Below are 21179 nucleotides of genomic sequence, written 5' to 3' on the forward strand. Positions count from 1 at the left end.
CTAAGATCTTCGATAGCAAACAAACTGACTCCCAAAGATATTCTTACGATAACTGACCCAGGAGAATTTCATAGTCCATCAAGTTCTATATCGACAATCAGTTAAAAAGATTATTGAAATATGTCTTTACGGGGGTGTGTCAGAATTATTGTAGTGTATGTGACAGAACTAAGTGTTTATGACACTTTGAGTCCAGAACTAATAGATCACTTACTAATGGAAAGAAGGTCTAGAACAATCTTCCAAGTGGTAGGTGAAAATTTCTCACTACAATGTAAATGGCTACGCGATAAACACAGATGTACAATACAGCACTAAAGATCTTAGGAGGATGAATGAACATGTGTACGTGTTCATTCAACTGTCAGTTCAACTCATATATAAGGAGGGCTTCTAACTCTATATAGAATAGTTTAAATACACTAATAAAGGACCAATCGATTATTTAACTATAAAGAAGATGGACTATACTAGAGCAACTGAAGTGGCTAATGACACTAACTTAGATGTTGGAACTACCCAACATGAGCTTGTTTCTCCACACTTGAACAATCTTCCAAGTGGTAGGTGAAAATTTCTCACTACAATGTAAATGGCTACGCGATAAACACAGATGTACAATACAGCACTAAAGATCTTAGGAGGATGAATGAACACGTACACATGTTCATTCAACTGTCAGATTAACTCATATATAAGGAGGGCATCTAACTCTATATAGAATAGTTTAAATACACTAATAAAAGACCAATCGATTATTTAACTATAAAGAAGATGGACTATACTAGAGCAACTGAAGTGGCTAATGACACTAACTTAGATGTTGGAACTAACCAACATAAGCTTGTTTCTCCCCAGAAACAATAAGTCCTCACGAGAATGTAATAGCAGAATTTCTAATGCATAAATAGTACTGTAGAACCATCAGTCTGCCATACGTGTTCAACTCGACGACGTCGTCTCGAGTGGACAGAACGGTAGGTTGAAATATTATGTATATATAAACCCCGGTAACCAATAGTTAACAATTCATTGATCTAAGTCCACGAGACCAGAGAGATTAATCTAAATATATAATCTAATAAAACATTAATTTAATGTATTAGAGCATTGTACACAACTGTTGAACATGACTACGTGCTAAACCCAGATAAACAATACAGCACTATCGATCTTAAGATAATGACTAGACATATGTAGTTGTTCATCCAATTACAAGATACACTCACATTTAAGGAGGACAACTAACTCTATATATATCTGTAGAAAATATACTAGTAGGAAGAGCCATCGGTTATTTCGTTCGTAAGAAGATGAACTACTCGAAGGCAACCAAAGTAACTAATGACACGACCTTCGATTTTGGCACCAGCCGACGAATACTTGTTCCCTCACACTAGTTCTAGAGTTCATGTTAGAAATGCCACTAATCGTAGAGCTGGTTACAATGCTATATACTATTTATTTAGGAAACTGTTGTTAAAAACCAGGAACAATGAAATTCCGCAACAATGCAATTGTATAATCCTAGTACTTATATACTCCTGCAGCATCTTCGATCAAGTACTACTACTTTTCGTTAAATACGAGTTCCATTGCATAAGAATACAAACAGATGTATTATAATTTCTGACATAATAGTGCAGTACCTATATAATGATGCCTTTATATAAATATACGTACTATTAATTTCTTTGTAAACTTTCGTTATTGGCTAACGGTATTAAAATAATATTGAATTTTTACAGAATATAGTAAATGCTAAAGACAGACACAGTTCTATTAGGCAAGCAAATTCGTTAGTAAATGATAACAGTGGAACATAAAACATATAGTTTCAAGATAGTTTTATGGAATTGATGGTAAATATTGAGTAAGGGTAACCTACTTGAATTCTTAGTGATAAATTTTTTAGATTCGTGTTATTAAAACATCTCAAGTGAAAAATAATAATACAAAAAAAATAACGTTTTCGCGTCATGGCCTGAATTAGACATATTCTTGCTTTTTATTGTCTGTTATAATTTGTGCTTGTTTACTATCAGTGCGCAATAGTAACAGAATATTTTCAAAAGCGAGGGCCAGACCTGAGAAATAAATTAAAATCTATGCTTACCTTTGTGAGTTAAATTTCTTCCTTGTTGTCACGGGTAAATTAAGACCAAACCACCGTTTTTGGTTTTTGCGGGAAAGCTGTGCTGTTTCTAACTGTGCGACGACACCACGCCAGAGATTAGAGTGGTTCCATTAATTCGTCCTAAAACGGATATATTAATTTAAGAGGAATCAAACAAAAGAAAAGCGAAACTACAACTAATTGCTGCGGCGAAGTAGAGATATCTCAAGGTCGATCAGGTCTTTGTCTTTGCGTTCTACGTAACCAATGAGTCTAAATATATTGACTGAACAAAAGAAGAGTGGGTTTATCGTAATGACTTAATTACTTCTCAGTTGCTATCAGTTGATCTATTGATCATTGTTAGATAATGTTGTGGAGTAGACTAGTGTGAACACTAAGGGTTAAGAACTTGCGTAGAAATTGGAAGTGCTTCACGCTAATGACCAGGTGACTTAATTTGCTGCAACATGTTCTTCTAGGGGCTTTAGATAGCCTCTAAGTCTAGTGGTAGAATAACATTAACATGCTTGGCTACATGTAATTATCTTGTCTTATGTACAGCGCTTCTATATCCTCCTGTACTGACTTCTCGCAAAAGGGAGGCTGCGGGTGATTCGTCTTTTTTTCTTGATTGTCAGCCATTTAATCGTTGCTGAATACGTTTATTTTCTAACAAAAATGGCCTCCGTCGAAAATAAATGGCCAGAATCCCTTTCAGATGTTTTTACATTTTTAGGCAGAGTGGGTTCGAAAAGATATTGCTAGATTATTTTTCTTTACCTCTTCTCTATGACATTTTATTATTTTTTATAATTTGGTAAATGTCGTCAGAAGGAATAATCTCCTATTAAAATTTAAAATAGTTCGAACCGTTTTGGCGTCAAAATAGAATTGACATTACGATGATACTATCCCAATTCTAATTTTAATATATTAATTTTTCATTTTAATATAATGTTAACTGTTCACATAACTGCATTTCAATCTATAATATAATAAAAAGTTTCATCAACAACCAAGGATCCAGGTCGAAATATTTTACGCTTTAGTTATAGAATTACGGGTTTAGATAAAACGAACTACTTTTAATTTGATTAGAAAGTTTCATTTTCTAGAACTATAATACATTTATATGCAACACAATTCCTTATAATCACCAAGCATCAGGATAAAAATCATAAAAAAAAACGAAAAAAAGATATACAAAACTTATTTCAGTTTACTATAACCATTTACATATATACACATATTCAACAGTACATCGAATAATAACATGATATTACAAAGGAATAGACTATATTCGAAAGAACTGATTTTACTGCTGTTGGTAGTCAATATTGATAGCATTTTCAAGTTTGTTAATGCTGATACACAAACATATATAAATTGTTTTGCTTCATTGCCTTCAAGTTTTGTGTTGAACAATGAATATCAATATCAATCATCAGCATATTGTAATGCAGCTTGCAGTGCATTGAATTATGCATATTTTGCATTGTCTAACCATTCCAAATGTTACTGTGGTAATGATGATCCAAGTTCGTCGTCTTCGACATCAGACTCATGTGATGCTAGTTGTTATGGTTATTCTCAAGAAATGTGTGGTGGTAGTGACAGCTTTTCTGTATACCAACTTGGAGATGGTGCTGTGTCTGGAAAAGGATCGTCCAGTTCATCATCGTCTTCATCCTCTGTTAACGTTTTCGCCAATGGAGGTAGTTCAAGTAGTTCTAGTCCTGCTTCGTCTTCGAGCAGCAGGGCAGTATCCACATTGTCACCTACTTCATCTTCAAGCAGTTCTTCTAATGCAGTGCTCGGCGCACTCGCAGGTGGAGCATCGTCTTCAAGTGTTTCCACAGATTCCTCATCATCTGAAGCTCAGTCCTCATCAACTAATTCCGATGATAATGTATCTCCTAGTACTTATGTATCTGTTGGCACCTCAGTTATTTATTCTACACAATATGTTACACAAGGTGGTTCCACAATCTTCAAGACAAATACGATCACGACCGTAGCTGCTTCTGCAACTGCTTCTTCAAGTTTAGGTGACAGTTCCTCGAAGAATATGTCTGGTTCTAAGAAATCCAACACAGGTGCTATTGTAGGTGGCGTCGTCGGTGGTGTTGGTGGAGCAATCGCTATAACAATCATCATTTTGTTTATTGTTAGACACTTCAATAAGAAGAAAGAAGAGGAAAGAATGGAAAAAGAATATCAAGAGGCAATTAAACCGGTGGAGTACAATGGTAGATCAAACAGTGTTTTATCTAAGAATACAAATGACCATATTGTAATAGGCACCGGTCAAGGATTCAATAAGAGTAATAGTGATTACTATTCCTCTTCCATATCATCACAAAACAATGATAATGACAATGGCAGTAATAATGCTTACTTTAATGAACATAACGATATAGATAATGGCGCCAATACCAACAATGCTATTGAGACACAGTCTGTTGATCCATTTGATGATTCTAGACGTATAAGTTTAGGATCTATATTTGATGAAAATCCTAATGGAAATAGTAATGGTAAGATTTTAACTATTGTCAATCCTGACGAAGATGATTAAGCCGATCACAAAAGAGATACCATTTTGTTACTGATAAGATAGTGTCAATTATTCAACGGGCGATCGTAATTAAAATGAAATCGAGACGAATAATGTTGAATCAAGCTTCAAAAGTCAAACAACAAAAATATAAACAGAGATTGCATACAACGAGTAGATAATAAATTTACTTACCGATTACCCGATATCGTTGTGTAACATACGACTAACCGATAGATTTTAAATCGTGAACTGAAAATCACAAATTTTCATAAAGGAAGATTACATGACAATATAGTTGAAATACTATATACATTTTTTTCAGGAGACGGAAGTTCCAGTTATATGGCCAATTGCTTTTTCTACAGAATTCATGCATAAATTAATTATATATATATATAATATATATATTAAACAATAAAAAAACTAACTAATTATAATCAAATTAAAGCTATACATATATGAAATAGTAGTATCTGCATATATCATCCAGGAGCCGCCATGACTGTTGTATATATTTGGTTATTTTCATTATTTTATTTTTAATTCATTGTGACATCTTACTACAAAAGTCAACTACATTTTTAGTTGCTATATTAGTCACTGTAAACGGGGGGATATCAAAGGATGGCACCATCACTATCACCGAGTCCATTGTATTAATTGACAATATTTTAAAAATTGAGTGAATTTGATAAAACTTCACAAATGCTTTGAAAGAAGTCACGAGACAATATACATCCATTATATTTATTTGATTCTTAGTTGACTGTAAAGAAAGCATTTTTCTATTTATTATTTGTTTCTTTTTCTTACCAGTTTTGCAAATTTTCAGAGTACGAATCAGAAAAACTTCTCACAAGAAAGAAAGATTCGTACAAAAATTGAAAGAAACCCATCAACAAAAGAAAAAAAAGGAGCAAAAACAAACGAAATTGATTACCTCTTTCTTTTATTGTTCGAAAAAGAGGGGCAATTGTTGTTTTTATGGCGCTAAGATTAGCGTAAGACAGAGTAGTGATCCTATAAATACTGTACAATTGCGTAGATACAAAAAACAAACGGTAAAGATATTCCCAGCGACGAAGCAACGAGCAGATACTACGCTGTTTGAAAGAAACGTAGTGATCTTAACTGATTTTTTCTGAGACAACCGCCGTGGTTATCATGTTGCTATTAAATTTGTAGACCATAGAAAGCACAAAAGATGCAATACCTAGTTCTTAGGAGATACTGGTCTAGCCAGAAAAACCGCTAGAACAATTTACAATTGGCGAATACAAAGAGCTCTAAGAAAACAGCAGACAATTCCACAAACATTATAAATGTCATCTTCATTATTTTGTATTGAAAAGTATGAACCAATTCGATTGTTCCTAGAGAAGTATGTATGACTATCATTTTCAACTTGTCACATATATCACGTAGGAAATTATAGGCGATTGATGATATATTGTGTGCTATTTACGCACCTTTACCGTACGATCGTCAGCGTTGTTCTCCAATATATGTATTGCAATATTGTGAATCAAAACGATTTAAAAAACAACTCATTTGCAACAAACGTAGTCGGTTAAGAAGTAAATAAAGTATGCAAGCATAAGAAGAGAAATTTCATTATCGCACTATTTCATTTACGTGTGGTGAAATAACACATAACATAACATGCACCGATACCAATATGTATATGTAGATTGTGTTTAATCACAAAACAAAAACAAGCTGCTCCTCAATTTTATACTTACTATGAATGTTTTCTTAACCACATCCCTCTAAATTTGGGACGACGACAGTAAAGCTATTCTTTATAACTAGCAATTACAAGGATAGTTCACAGAAACACATACATTGGAGAAACGATAAAGCTCAATAGTCAGATTTTAATGTAAAGATGACTGTTTCTAAGAGTATATATATATATATATATACATATGCATATATGTACACTTAGATATTCTACTGATCAAAGCTAAGACCATTATCCATCCGTAGAATATCAACGTCTTTTCTTGCTCTGCTTTACTTTGTCAACTGTAGAAATATATATTATAACAGATATATATATTTCTTTTACGTATTATTCATGGTATATTTCCTGCTGCAGTTACAACTATTTATATAGCTTCACATATGTTACGTTGTGTATTTTTCAAACGTATTTATATATTTCAACTTATACGCCTTATTATCGTTGTTGCCAATATTTATTTTCAAATATATACATACACACACATATATATAGGTATATTTCAGGTAGTGATATTATTAATTTATCTCTTCAATTTCATTAATTAGACTACTACATCACTGGTAGTGTTGTAATTACATTTGTTTTGATATATAAATACCAGTAAAAAGGGAACGTTCAGAAAGACAACCAAAATAAAGAATGATTAACATTACGAGTGTTACCGATTTCAAGGAAATGTCCTATGGTGTTCCAGAATCTGAACATGATATTTTGAAATATTTGATCGATGTTCGAGTTAGATTAACGCAATTGAAAACTAATAGAAGCAAGTATTTGAATTCGAAAGAAGTTAGATTACTTCATCAAGAAGTTTTAACTAAAGTTAGAGAATTGGATGATATTAGAAAATCTAAATTAAAAGATGACGGACAGGACGACAGTCAAACTCAACAAATTACAACTTTATTATGCAATTTGACTTTGCATAATAAAGTCGATTCTTTAGTTGATGATGTCTTCCAATTGTTATCACTATGTTTCTTAACTGTTGGCTTAAAAAATTCTGCTCCTGCCACATACACATCTTTATCTACTGTTCAAAAACTTCTAGAGCATTTGGATGAGTCTAATATCTTCACAAATCATGATTTGAGACCAATCAAGGAGAGATTAGATGAAATTTCAAAAATTGTTCAAAACAATTCTTATAAAAATTATGAGTTTAATGAAGATGAAATTAATCCAAACCAAGTGGATGATGACGAAATAAAGCAAAATTTAATTGAAGAAGATTTATTGCTAAGAGCTAAGTTAAAGTTTTGCAACGATGAATTTGCAAGAATACACTCTAAACTAGAGGAAATTGATCCAGAATTAAATAGTATTATGGAAAAATTGTATCACATTAGAAGAAACTTATTATCTTTGGCTTCTCCAACTCACAAGATTGATACCACAGAAAACATATCGATTTTCAATAATAATGAAGAATCAAGAAAAATGTTAAAACACTTAAGTGATGAATTAACTGAATTAGAAACACATAGAGATGAAGATGGTAATTTCAAATCTCTTGAAACTAACGAGGTTAAATTAAAGGGTCAAAATGCATTAGCTGGTTTAGTTGATAACTGTCACGATTTGATAAACGATTTTACTAATTCTAGTGGAGATAATCAAATTTTGGACAAAAATTTGCAACCAATATACAATAATTTGATAAACATAAAAACTAATTTGGCAAATTTAATGATTACTAGAAGATGGACTTTAAGAGAGACAGACTTGTTTCAATACCAAAAGCGTTTAAAAGAAATTGATGATCAAAGAGTTAATGGAAAATTCCCATCAGAATCAGGAAATACTAAAGGTCAATCTATTTTGTTGTATTTATTACGTAGATGTTACGCTATTATTTACAAATTATTAGAAAGCTCTGAACCTGTTTCTGAGTCCTTACAACCAATTCATAACCAATTATCTACCACTAGACGGTGTCTACTAGCTTTAAAGAGAATGGGTGGTGTTAATAGTCCAAGGGAGTTATATCCATATCAATTAAAATTGGCTTCTCTTGACGAGCTAAGAATTGACGGTAAATTTTATGATTCAAGCGGTGAAATTCCAGAAGGCCAAGGGACATTGAATGCTTTACTAGCAGAATGTTTTGATATGCTTCATGAGCTAGAGATTGAATCTGAAGAGAGTGTTGATAATGAGAACGACACTGCTGATTCCATACAAGATGATAATGAAGATTATAGAGATGTATCCGATGATGATCGTCCAGCTGCTAGAAGTTTGAACACTATTGCAACTGGTATTAATGATGAAAATCCAAGCGAAGAAGATTAATTGTTTGCTTTATTAAATAGTGGACAAGACATTATATCTTGATCTTCATAAAAGAAAATGTTGATACACAATGATTTAAGAACTGTTTAATATGTTAAAAATATTTATCCGATATAGGTATTGTAGTTAAAATAAAATAGAATTTAAATAAGTTATTGTATTTGTATGTATTCCATCCAAAATATGCGGTGAAGAACTATTTTTAAATATCAATAAGCCTTGTTTTTTGTTTTGTCACTTATGCTTATCAATTTTGTTATCATATAATGTTACATCAATAAAATTGAATCTAAATTTTCTTGAGTTAGCTGAACATTCAATGCATCTCTTTCACCTTGTGTGTTTAATAAATCATACTCTAATTCGGTCTTTAGTATTTTATACTTTATAGCTTGCAAACTTTTATCAATGTTATCATTATCTATAAACACTTTCTTAATATCATCCGCATTTTTCTTATCCTCATTCAAATTTGTTAAATAATAAAATGGAGATATGTCTGAAGTGAATGTTTCTTTATTCAATTTTAAATCTTCATTATCATTATAGTTAGTTTGTTCGCTTGAATTTTGTGTATGATGTCTTTGTTGATAAGGAGTTGACGTTCTTGAAGGGTATGAAGGAGAATTAGTATGTACTCGTGTATCTACCTTTGCATGATACCCTGATTCCCCCATGCTGTTATTTATTGAGGTATCCTGTAGATGGTCTTCGTACACATCATCACCAGTAATGCCTCTATTTGCAAGATCGTGGTATTCATTATTAGCCGTTGATTTATATGATTTATAATTGGAATAGTAACCCCCATTGTTATATTGATGCTGTTTTCTATTTTGATTATAATATTTATTTGCGCTATTATAATTGTTATTCGTGTAATATGTATGGGAAGCGTTAGTATAATAATTATTTGAATTATGATAGTGTGGCTTGTTTTTATTGTAGTATATCCCATTACCTGCAGTCTTTGCATGTGCGGGACTATTATCTACGCCTTCTTCATTTCTTGAGTTGTAGTTATTATTGTAACGCCCCGAATTATAACCAGAATTAAATCTTGAGTTATAAGCATTACTATTATCATATTTGTGCTTATTTGGATGGGTATTACCTGCACTACTTGAACCAGCAGCGCTACCTCTTGATGAATTAACAGAGGACGTTGATTGATCTGGGTATTTATTATATCTGCTACCGCTCATGCTTGGTTCTGTATGGTTACTGGTATGCTATAAATTGCACACGCACACAAATATATATGTGTGTCTGTGTGTAGTTTGTATATGTTTGTATATGTATTGAACAAATATTGAAATTTCAATATATTGCAGAATTGAAAATTTGAGCACGTGACAAAAATGATAAAAAGACTATGAATCCGGGCAAATAGTAAAACGCATTTATGTTTACCCGAAGATGACTAAAAAAGGTAGATTGAGTCCGCGTGATGGGCGGCTGAAGTAATTATTCGTATAGCAGCAGATGGAGAAAATAGATAGTACAAGGAGATAGGCCCCGACTATACACGCATGAGATGCACATATATGCAACAAAAGTACACACGTGTATGATAGTTTCAAACAATTGTGGAAATGAAACCCTACTGGTATGGTTGGTTGAATGTAAAGAGTTCTTTAAAAGATGCGTGTTAAACTGCTTTATTGTACATAGTCGTTAACTAAAAGAAAGACCAAGTTATAAAATACAACCACAATGAAGCAATCCAAATTCACATGGTAATGCATTATACATATATTAAGCAAGCAGCTATCATTTAACAGTGTTGCCATACATGCAATCACCTCCATAACATTCGCAAAAGAGAAAACGCTTCCATTTTTAAATGCCGATTTTTCTGTAACATATAATCAATTTGAACGCTCCGCCGTGACAGAGGACGCCCTTAGTATATTGATTCTTATCGGTATTACTCTATTGGAGTAATCTCAAAAAGATTGTTTCGTCGTGTGTCATTGGAAACTGTTGATAAGGGAACGTTAGCTTCGGATTTTCTGGCGTGGTTTATCTTCATACTAACTTTTAACAAGATATAACAAATAATGATGAAAAAATAAAACTGTTGGATTATCGTACCACACGCACGCGCAAACAGGAAGACATACCTACACCAACAAGCCGAAATTATATATTAGTTTCAAATTGAGTGGGCTTACTCCAATATTCTCAAACTTGCGTGATCCGCGTGCCGTCTGTCGTCTGTCGTTTATCGTTTATCCAAATCTAATGCACCCCCATACATCTGTAATAAGATAAGCTAGGCGAGTATTGTTGGTTTATCAAAAATTCCTGAAACGCAACAATTACCCTTTTTGCATACAGCACCAGTTGAAACTAATACAACCACCACACTGTATTATCATTTGCATAACAATTTGGTATTACGGACGCTAATTAAATGCCAACACAAAGTTTAATTATAGTCATTAACTACTATTCACACTACAGTATTGTTACGGAGTCTGCAAGTTGTACATTGTTGAGGAACCAATGAGTGGGTGTAAGCATAGAATGCTGGTGTTTGGGTGTGTCTATGTGGATGCATATTCATGTGTTATGTGGCTCGTTCAGTTCCATCATCAAAACGCTTTGTACTCTTTGGGTAGAAACAAAAAGGGCGACTGCCACTACAAAAAATACCTTAATTCGCGTTGTTGCTGTTGTTCTTTCTTGGAGGATAAGCCATGACTACTAATTGTATGCTACTATGGATGACTATAAGTTAATTCGTATCTGTAATATAGTCGGATTCCCAAATCAATCCATTTCACATGATATTCCTCCTTAAACTAATCATACATGCGCCGCCCCTCCGCCCCCTCTCTCTTCTTCCCCTTCTTTTATCTCCCACTGAACATTATTTTGTTGGTGAAATTCAAAACCATAATAATTAATTACGATGCTAATCAATTGTCTATATCTGTCGCTCTTAATGAAATGGGTTCCCTTTATTTTAATATCGCTCTTTGAAATTACGTATATCATTATTTTATAGCATTGAAGAGTTAGGCTATGGTTTTGTTTTGGCTTTGTTTTAATCTATTTCAATATTATATAATATTACAATACTATGTAAAATATTGTTTTCTTGGCTTTTAGGTTGTCATTACTTAAAATGTACATTGTTTAATTGATGTCTTTACTTTATTTTTCTCTATAGAAACAACTTTAATTTCTAATAGAATCATTCTGACGACATCAGAGATTGAGATAGTGATTGCATATTTTGATATCCCTTCAAGTGCTCTTGATTTTATTTCTATTTATTTTCCATCCTGTTCATATTTAAACATTCAATTTTATTTCTATATTCTTTTATAAGAAACTATTCTTGTTCATTATAAATCTCTCTCTATACAGTGTATATTATATTTATTGCTTCATCTATATATATATATACAAGCGTCTATACACTAAACATGCACACTATGAGTTCTAGTATAAAAGATAACAAAGAATCTGAACTTGGCGAGGCGTTCTCACCAGAACAACAAAAGGTCATTATGCAACATTTAATGATAACAAAACAGTTGAACATCAACGTTAAGAACTATTCACATGTTCCTTGCAAATTCTTCAAATCAGGAAAATGTCAGGCCGGTGAACATTGCAAATTCTCACATCAATCGAATATTTTAAATTCTGCTAATTTAATTCCATGCAAGTATTACAAAAAGGGACACTGTAAGTTTGGTGAACATTGTGTCAATTCTCATGAACTGACATCGCCATCATTAGAACAAACTATAAATACTCAAACAAACAGCAATGATAGGAGCAGAAGTAAGCTTGAGGTTGCAGATGATGACAGCATTGATTCCATCAGTATGCTTGCCGCAAATAATAATCTATTAAGTCTAAGAAATGGTGGTGTCCATTTAGGCAGCTCATACGAAGAGTCCGCGAGAAATATCAATTCAACTTTCGCTAGTTCCATACCTTCTTCAAGTACGAACAGTTTTGCTCCTTATAACTATAATAGAGCAGGCTTTGCGACTCCGATCTCGTCTGTGTCGTCATCGAGTAATTCATGGCAGAAATCGGCAATTATGGAAAATAATAGATATCCACAAATGACCCCAACCTCGTCAACATATGCTTCAACAAGACCAAATACGCCTAGCAACTATTCCAACTATCATTTGGAAAGATATTCACGTAGGTATAGTAATAATAATGGTAATTTTGGATATCAAATAAAAGAGGAAGAAGGGTCAATGCAGCCTATGGAACCAAATTACAGCGTATTTCCGCCATATTCTCAACAGTATGGATACCCACCTCAATTTGACCATGGTAAAAATGGCATTAGTAATGATATGCCCTTGATGATGCAAATGCAACAATCAAATTTCCATAAAAATTACTCGAATGTTCCTCTCTCGCCGACGTCACAATATCCTATGTCTGCAAATGATTTTACTTTCGAAAATCATAGTATACAGTTAGAGGATACATTATTTTTTTTTGATGACTTTTAAACTATCAATAATACAAGTGGGTAGATAAAGTCAAATACTCAAATTATTGATTTATTCAGTCTTTTATGAAATAAAATAACATTACACGTAAAAAATCCATAGAGATTAAAGATGGGAAAACTAGAAACATTTACTTTCAAAAAGAGGTATAGTAATTATAGGTTAATACAAGTTCTAAATATTCTGCAACGTTCTTTCCGTGATGGATAGACACGTTTTATTCTTCTTTTTTTAATACGCAAGATCAATGTCATATCTTGTTACAAAAGCAAATAGGTTACAGATATTATCTCAATATTGTTAGAAGTAAATATTTGAAATTATGTGATGGTCTCTTTTCATGCACATATATACATACATATATATATTAGTATTTATATCTCCAATGGTATATATCTATAATTTTAAAACCGAATATACAGGTATATATGCTGAATAAGTTTATTTAACCGGTGTGATTTGTCCAACCCATTGGTTTTGTTAAATTTTGTGCATTATGGTATTGAACACCACAGGAATAGTCCTGCCAGGTAAAATCATCATCTTGGTTACATTCACAATTATACTTTTCATAAATGGCATTATCGATAGGACAATTAGTGTATGGAACATGATAATATGAAATTTCAGGAAAGAAATGAATTGCATCTTTTGGTAAAAACAGAGAAGCAGCAATAGAATGAACAGGAGCATCACCCCATCTTTCATAGAAAAACCCTCCAGCATGATCTAAATAATCAAAATATTCATTATATGCTTCTGATCTCCAGAAATTCAAATTACCAATTTCAAAATTAGACCAAAAATGGCATAAATTATAAGTTTCACCATTATTATCAGAAATAAAATCTATTAGATTATTCTTTGCAATATATTCTGTATTATTAGCGACAAAATCTCTTGTAGTCTGCCACAACGATTTGATTGTACTTTCAAACTCATGAATGGTGATAGTAAAACCATATACTTTCTTATTATCTTGCATGTATTGGAACGGATCGTCCAAAATATCACAAAAATAACCAATACCTGGTTCAACTCTCCAATACCAATCATATTTATCAAGTAGTTCATGTCTCCAAAAGAAACCAGATTGATAACGACACATATGTCTATACGACTCGGAGTCACCGTATATTATATCGCTCATTCTAATTCTAGTTTCTGCAGCTTTATCTGTATCAATATAATCTGGATATGACCAATGTTCTTCTGGGACTAAACCATACTCGATAGTAATATTACCTGCAGCTTCAGAAATTTTGTCTTTGAACTCATCAGTAAATTCCTCATCATTTAAGAAGACCCATGGATAATTATAATTTTTATTAAATTTTTCTCTAATATATGCAACAGAATTCACCATATCATCCATTTCTTCATTTCTAACTAAAGTTACAAAACAAGCGCTTGGTCGAGTGCCAATTTTATCTTCACTGAACGAATCTTCTAAATCCTTCATGATATCATAAGTAGCATTAACACTTGGAAACGTATTTAAAATTCTATCTTTATTTATAACTAAAGGTGGTGGTGGAGGTGGTGAAGTCGTTAAATTATTGGTGATTTTAGTTAAAATTGTTATTAATGATATGATTGAAAACGACACAAATAATAATTTCAAAAATTTCTTCTTAATATAGATTGTTCTTAGACGCATTTTTCTTTTGTATGATATGTATATATATGGTGTGTTTCTTATTATTCTCTTCCCAGTAGTTATAAAATAGAGAGATACTTAGAAATATAATCTAAGAATATGCAATGAGGTATATCTGGAGAAAAGGTATTCTTTACCTAAAATACGATGTATATGCTTGTATGTTTTGTTTTTGCTCTACCTTTGACTATACTAAAAAGAAAATACGAACTTCCAGTACACTTTAATCAACGATTAACACTATGAGTTCTTTAATTAAAAAAGCATATATATATATATACATGTATATATATTATACTTCAGGTAATGGTTTGTAAATTATTTTAACTTTGGTTATCTAGATAGAGAATTTTATATTGATAATGAAATGTCAAAGAAACACTTAGAATGAAATATTGATAGACTCTTTCAACTAATTTACATCAAACTTCTTGACTACCATGATCAAAATGAAAGAAGTTGTAGTACAAAAATGATAAATTTAGAAACTTAAAAGTCAAATGAATCAATTTGGGTGAAAAAAAAATCTTCAAAACTAAAATCCGCGATTTCAAAAACTGAGTTTTTCAATGAATGGGGCTTCATTGCGAGGCGTCATTACAAGAGAAAAAGCGATGAGAGGAGATTGTAGTGCGGTATAGTGTAATGATTCGATTCGTTCATTTCTATTGTACATATATATATCTCTGTTTGTAAATCTGATAAAAATAGTATCGAATTATTAAGATGTTGCTAAATGGTAACAGAACGATATGTTTAGTTTCATTTATTAGTTTAGTTTCTTCATATATAGAGACAAAGAGAAGCTAAGAAGCTGTATGTGTAAGAAGTAAATTATGAGAACGTAGGAACGACATTTAAGTAAATGACCAATTTTAGATTGTAATGTATTTATGTTCTGTTGAGGTAAAATGATTCATTTCATCTCCGTTGTATAAAGGCCTCTAAATAATGGTAGAATTCTTGATATTTATATGATAGTTATGGACCTCGAGCTTTTTGGCTTGCAACTTGGACACTGGTAAAGATGTCATCGGCTTTATTCTATATATATTGCATACAACAGAATCGTGATATTTATTTATTTACATATGTAAGACAGTTTCCATACTAATTGGACAATTCCACTAACCTTTCTATTATATTGAAATGAGATGTCGGTACGCATATGTGGTTATCACATATGTGGATTACTACCCGCACTCTACGATATTCATATTTTTTTAAGTTTGAGAGCAATACATATTTTTATTAGTTGCTTTATAAAAAGAACATGAAAACTTCACCCCGATAATTTAAAAACTATAAATTTAAAACTATATACAATATAAATGTATGTGTGAGTGAGGTTATCGTTATTTACAATTTATCTTATTATCTAAATTTAATCTTGTATTGAACTAGAACCATAAACATTAACAACACTATATATTATTTAAAAAGTAAAAGACATCTATATATTTTTACTATTATCTGTCATACATCCTCATGAGCCACACAACTATACAGGATTCATTATCAAAAAAGAAAGACCATGTACTTGATTTAATAGGCACGGATCAAGTTCAAAAAATATTTGGCAATAGTGATACTGAAGCTATAGCGTTCACATTCTCTATTCTAGATCTTATAAAGAAAAAATCAGCATTGTATGGAACTAATATGAATACGAATTCACAATTCTACACTTATTCAAGAGAGATTGATTCATGCAAAACGTGGTGTGCGTGACATTTCTTTGGATTTAAACAGCGGGTTTTCCAACACTGAATTGATTGAATTTTATTGGGATTTGATTATAATAACTGAATTACAATTCATATTACCATATTATTTACAAAATAAAAAATATTATTATAAATCAGTAAACAATTCAATAATTAAAAAAATTGGTAAAACGTTAACCTCTGTGATTAATGAAAAAAAAATCAATAATAGCATAAGTGAAAATTACAGTTGGAGGTTCTCCGGTTTGAACTATTCACTAATCTATATACCACTATATTTCAAAGATTTTATTTGGGGGAAATCTGATTCGATTTATTTCCACGTAATATTACCTCGATCCTCAGATTCCAGAGAATCATTGACTGAAGCGGACAAAGTCTTAATAAAACACAGTAAGGAATGGTTGCTAGCATTATTAGAACTTGCAAGTGATCTAAATTTAATGTATATGAGGCTTTACATAAGAAGATCAGATATCGGAAATATATCTGCATTACTAAAGAATTTAAACTGGATTGGCGGTAAGTTAATACATAATGAAGATAGAGATAAATTATCAAAAAATGACATTGACATGAATGAAATGTTATTTGGAGATGAGGAATTCCTAATATTGGAATTTGAATGTTAATCTCTCTGACTTATACAAAAATAAAACTTGCTTAACTGCCATTCGAGGCAGTGTTACTTCTACATGTGTCTTCATCGTTTTTTTCCATATCTTCCACGTTTATATTTAAACAATATCCATAATTATGTCTTTAGTTTTATACATGCATAATATTCTATAATTAAAGAATATAGTTTTTCCATTTTTCACCTTTTTTTCAATCAATTCTGGAAGGCATCTCTATTTGAAAGGAAAATGATTAATTTTTCAAAAATTAGTACCTGAAATATGTAATGCAAATTTGAAACGTAATGCAATATAAAAACGTTAATGTTTAAAAAAACAACTTGTTCGAATAATTGCTAATAAACATAGTTATCTTGATAAACATTCTGGTAATCATTTTAAAACTAATTGCTTCAAATAACATCAAAAATTTGATTCATTTTACATTCGTTATCCTAATAAACTAATTGCACAATTATAAATGTTTCATTTGGCAAAAGGGTTATATTCAAATTGGAATCGTAAAGAACATTACTCAGTACTGATTCTTGGCTTAGATAATGCAGGTAAAACTACCTTTTTGGAAACACTTAAAAAGCAATACTCTCTAACCTCAAAGGATTTGGAGAAAATTGTTCCTACTGTTGGACAAAATGTTGCACAAATACCAATGGCAGATAACAAATCTATACTTAAGTTCTGGGATGTTGGTGGTCAACAAAATTTAAGATCAATGTGGCCAGAGTACTATCCACAAAGTCATGGTATAATATTTGTTGTAGATAGTACTGACAGACAACGTATAAACGAATGGAAGGATGCATTACAATCTATTATTATGGATGATGAAATTGAAGGTATTCCTGTTTTAATGCTTGCAAATAAGCAAGATAGAGAAGATACGATGGAAATTCAAGATATAAAACAAATATTTAACCAAATTGCTGAGCATTTAGGAGCAAGGGATAGTCGTGTATTACCAGTTAGTGCACTAACAGGCGACGGTGTAAAGGACGCAGCAGACTGGCTGGTTGTAAGATTACAAAGAAATAAGCAAAATAGACCACCAAACTATAAATAAATATGATGTAGAGCAGTACATAATAATGAAATGAAATGTAAGAGATATCAATTTGACATCAAAATACGGATTAATAATAGCATGAATATAATAGATTATATATATATATATATTTGAAGCATGATATCAAATCAGAAATAATAAGGGAATCGTCAAAACAAAAACATGACATTGAAAAGTTCATATATTGTGTGGTATGGTATTCATGGTATGTATTTTATATCCTGGGTTATATTTATCAAATCATGCAGATGGCTATTATTAATTATTAAGGTGTAAATATTATTGATTAGTTCTCTTTTCAAGTTCGAATGTATCATCCCAAATTTTATTACAAACAGAAATAAATATTTTCTTATCCATTTTTCTTGACGATTTTTGATATTCAAATTTAAATTCATGACCTAATAACGAAATTTCGCCATCAATCATCTCTTTTACCTTGGTTTCGATAGTACTTTCGTTATTATCTGAGATATCTTCATCATCTAATGCCAATGCTGTACTCTCATCATCAGACTTACTATCCTTTGAAGTACTATTTTCACTTAAATTAATATGGACTGGTTCGGAATTGTTCTTGTTGAATATAGTGTTCTCTCTTTTGTTTGTAATTTTAATATCTTGCTTTGGCCATGTTTGATACAATGAAACCTGTGGTGAAAACATTGGGTTTGCACTTCTGTTTATATTGAATGGCATGGGACCCGCTACTGGTGATTGAGGTGTGAATCCCATTACATTTGGAACTAGGTAATGGCCGGATGGATGAGGTATGTAATATGGTGGGTACATATATGGATCAACAGGAGCCGGTGACACGTATTGATTTTGAAACGGTGTAAAATTTGTAGGGAATTCTGATGAAGCTTGTCTTCGGTGGAATGGTACACGAGGATAATTTGATGTACTTGTGTTTGGTGGATTCATTCTAGGAGTCTTTCCACAATATTGAACACGAGGTCTTTTTTGAATTGTATGTTTAGTAACACATGCAGGGGCACTTCTTAAAGTATTTGTATTGCTAAATGGCGCATCATTTGTTATGAAGGTATTTCTACCTTGAATTCTAGAGGATCTGAATCCAGATTTCATATTCGTTGTATCATCATTAATTGCTAAAGGTGCTGGTATGGATTTCCTGTTTAATGAATTTTTCTTCAAATCTTTTAATTGATCTTTAACTAACATTAGATCTTCTTGTGTATCGATTTGTTTTCTTGGAATATTCTGCATACTATCACTAACATCAGATACTCTTCTTGATCTCTCAGCTTTCTCCATATCTTCAGAGACTTTTAAGGTACTTAACATTTTATCATTCAAAGTTTCAGAGTGTAAACCAGGGGAAACACACAACATCCCAATTTTTTGTACTTTACTCTCTTTAACAGTACCATTTTTATTCTCAACATTTAATGTTTCTTCGCTAGTATGTTTATCTAATTGTTGATCATCCGATATTGGAACATGTTCGACTGTCTCTGAATCCATGTTTAATTATGTATATTTTGTATTTATGCTCACTTTAAAAACCAAACCAGAGTAGGAGAATAAGTAAGAAAAAAATCTCATATAACTAATAGAAACCGTTTAAATGTATATATGCATAACAGTTATTGTGTGAAAAAAAACTTAACTAATGTAATACAAATATAAACTATATCTTTATATATATAACTGTAACTACAGATTCGTTGTTTACATCATATCGAAATAACATTGCACTTGGAATTCACATTGGTCTGTATAAATCAGTCCAGTAAGACGTTGGTGATTACTCTGAAGGTAGACTTACAAATGTCAGCTCAAAATACTTGAAACTAAAAAAGGTAATTTATTGTGATCTTGAAAGAAAAAATCAGTGAAGAACCAAATAATATTTGTCGTTAGATTTCTAATCGAGAAACAACAATAAAACTACGAAACTCTCTCTCTGTACGAGCTAATCATTATGTGTTTCAAATAGATCTCAATACACATTTGTTCTGAACATTTTCGATAAAACATGTACCAGGTGAAACTAAGAACTTTTCGTCCAAGAAACAGAAATAAACGGCTTTATTTTATTTACCAAGAAAGAAGCAACGCCTAACGTACACACATATACTGAATTCTTCAAAAGGAAATTTGGAAGTAACTTAATAGCTGTTAAGAGAAAATTTATCGCAGATTCCATTAAATAATGGTACTTAATATCTTTAGCTGTTTCATATATTAATTGTTAAACTATGAATTTGAAATTTAATGTACGGTTCAAGTACTTGAAAAATTAGAAAAATTTAAAAATTTAAAAAAAACTAAAATTAGAACAAAACAGAACATAAGGAAAATTGCGTCAATGAAGTTTCGAAACTGCAAAAAAATGGTGGATATAGTTCTACATATTGGTCGATGGTCAGTGGGCAGTGGAGAGGACAAGATATGTTCCTCCTCTTTCATCTAAAGTTTTGTATTATTCGTTCATTTGTTTGACATATTGTCAGTTGAGAAAACAATTTAAGCTACTTGCTTGAAACTACTTGATGTTCAATGGATATTTACGTTTCTAGTAACATTGTAGAATTAGTGTTGTTTACTTGTCTGTGCTATGTAGTTGCAAAACCGATCTCTCAAAACTACTCTTGATTTATTTAGGATATATATATAAATATATATATATAGATGCATAATTTCTGCACTAGGTATTTTCACCTATAGAATCATATATTATTTATGTAATGTTTCATATTCTATTTAACTTAATTAGGATATTTCCCGAAAATTTTATGATTGCAGTTTCCTACCAAAAAAACAACCATAAGTACATCTGTTTGTTCTATATAAGTGAGTGAGTGCATAAAAAACTGAAATTGATGTGAGGGCTCAAGC

At 31.6% G+C, this 21179-nt stretch overlaps 8 protein-coding genes across 8 annotated transcripts; 5 read left to right on the forward strand and 3 right to left on the reverse strand.

Moving 5' to 3' along the window:
- Positions 1-3392: 3392 nt before the first annotated feature.
- Positions 3393-4697, forward strand: TPHA0C01600 (uncharacterized protein; the record flags this gene model as incomplete). Its single annotated transcript, XM_003684702.1, has 1 exon — positions 3393-4697. The coding sequence occupies one exon, from the start codon at positions 3393-3395 to the stop codon at positions 4695-4697; it is 1305 nt and encodes a 434-aa protein (XP_003684750.1).
- Positions 4698-7065: 2368 nt separating this feature from the next.
- Positions 7066-8721, forward strand: CUB1 (Cub1p; the record flags this gene model as incomplete). Its single annotated transcript, XM_003684703.1, has 1 exon — positions 7066-8721. The coding sequence occupies one exon, from the start codon at positions 7066-7068 to the stop codon at positions 8719-8721; it is 1656 nt and encodes a 551-aa protein (XP_003684751.1).
- Positions 8722-8990: 269 nt separating this feature from the next.
- On the reverse strand, positions 8991-9926 carry LGE1 (Lge1p; the record flags this gene model as incomplete). Its single annotated transcript, XM_003684704.1, has 1 exon — positions 8991-9926. One exon carries the CDS (start codon positions 9924-9926, stop codon positions 8991-8993), a length of 936 nt encoding a protein of 311 aa, XP_003684752.1.
- Positions 9927-12161: 2235 nt separating this feature from the next.
- On the forward strand, positions 12162-13223 carry LEE1 (Lee1p; the record flags this gene model as incomplete). The annotated part of the gene is made up of 1 exon (XM_003684705.1): positions 12162-13223. The coding sequence occupies one exon, from the start codon at positions 12162-12164 to the stop codon at positions 13221-13223; it is 1062 nt and encodes a 353-aa protein (XP_003684753.1).
- Positions 13224-13668: 445 nt separating this feature from the next.
- On the reverse strand, positions 13669-14883 carry TPHA0C01640 (glycosyltransferase family 15 protein; the record flags this gene model as incomplete). Its single annotated transcript, XM_003684706.1, has 1 exon — positions 13669-14883. One exon carries the CDS (start codon positions 14881-14883, stop codon positions 13669-13671), a length of 1215 nt encoding a protein of 404 aa, XP_003684754.1.
- A 1488-nt stretch (positions 14884-16371) lies between these two features.
- On the forward strand, positions 16372-17242 carry OAZ1 (Oaz1p; the record flags this gene model as incomplete). Its single annotated transcript, XM_003684707.1, is given in 2 exon segments — positions 16372-16611; positions 16613-17242. Coding segments are annotated over 2 exon segments (870 nt in total).
- Positions 17243-17708: 466 nt separating this feature from the next.
- ARL3 (Arf family GTPase ARL3) lies at positions 17709-18308 on the forward strand (the record flags this gene model as incomplete). The annotated part of the gene is made up of 1 exon (XM_003684708.1): positions 17709-18308. One exon carries the CDS (start codon positions 17709-17711, stop codon positions 18306-18308), a length of 600 nt encoding a protein of 199 aa, XP_003684756.1.
- Positions 18309-18590: 282 nt separating this feature from the next.
- Positions 18591-19802, reverse strand: DIG1 (Dig1p; the record flags this gene model as incomplete). Its single annotated transcript, XM_003684709.1, has 1 exon — positions 18591-19802. One exon carries the CDS (start codon positions 19800-19802, stop codon positions 18591-18593), a length of 1212 nt encoding a protein of 403 aa, XP_003684757.1.
- Positions 19803-21179: the final 1377 nt, after the last annotated feature.

Source organism: Tetrapisispora phaffii, chromosome 3 (assembly GCF_000236905.1).
Source record: "Tetrapisispora phaffii CBS 4417 chromosome 3, complete genome".
Classification (NCBI taxonomy): Eukaryota; Fungi; Ascomycota; class Saccharomycetes; order Saccharomycetales; family Saccharomycetaceae; genus Tetrapisispora; species Tetrapisispora phaffii.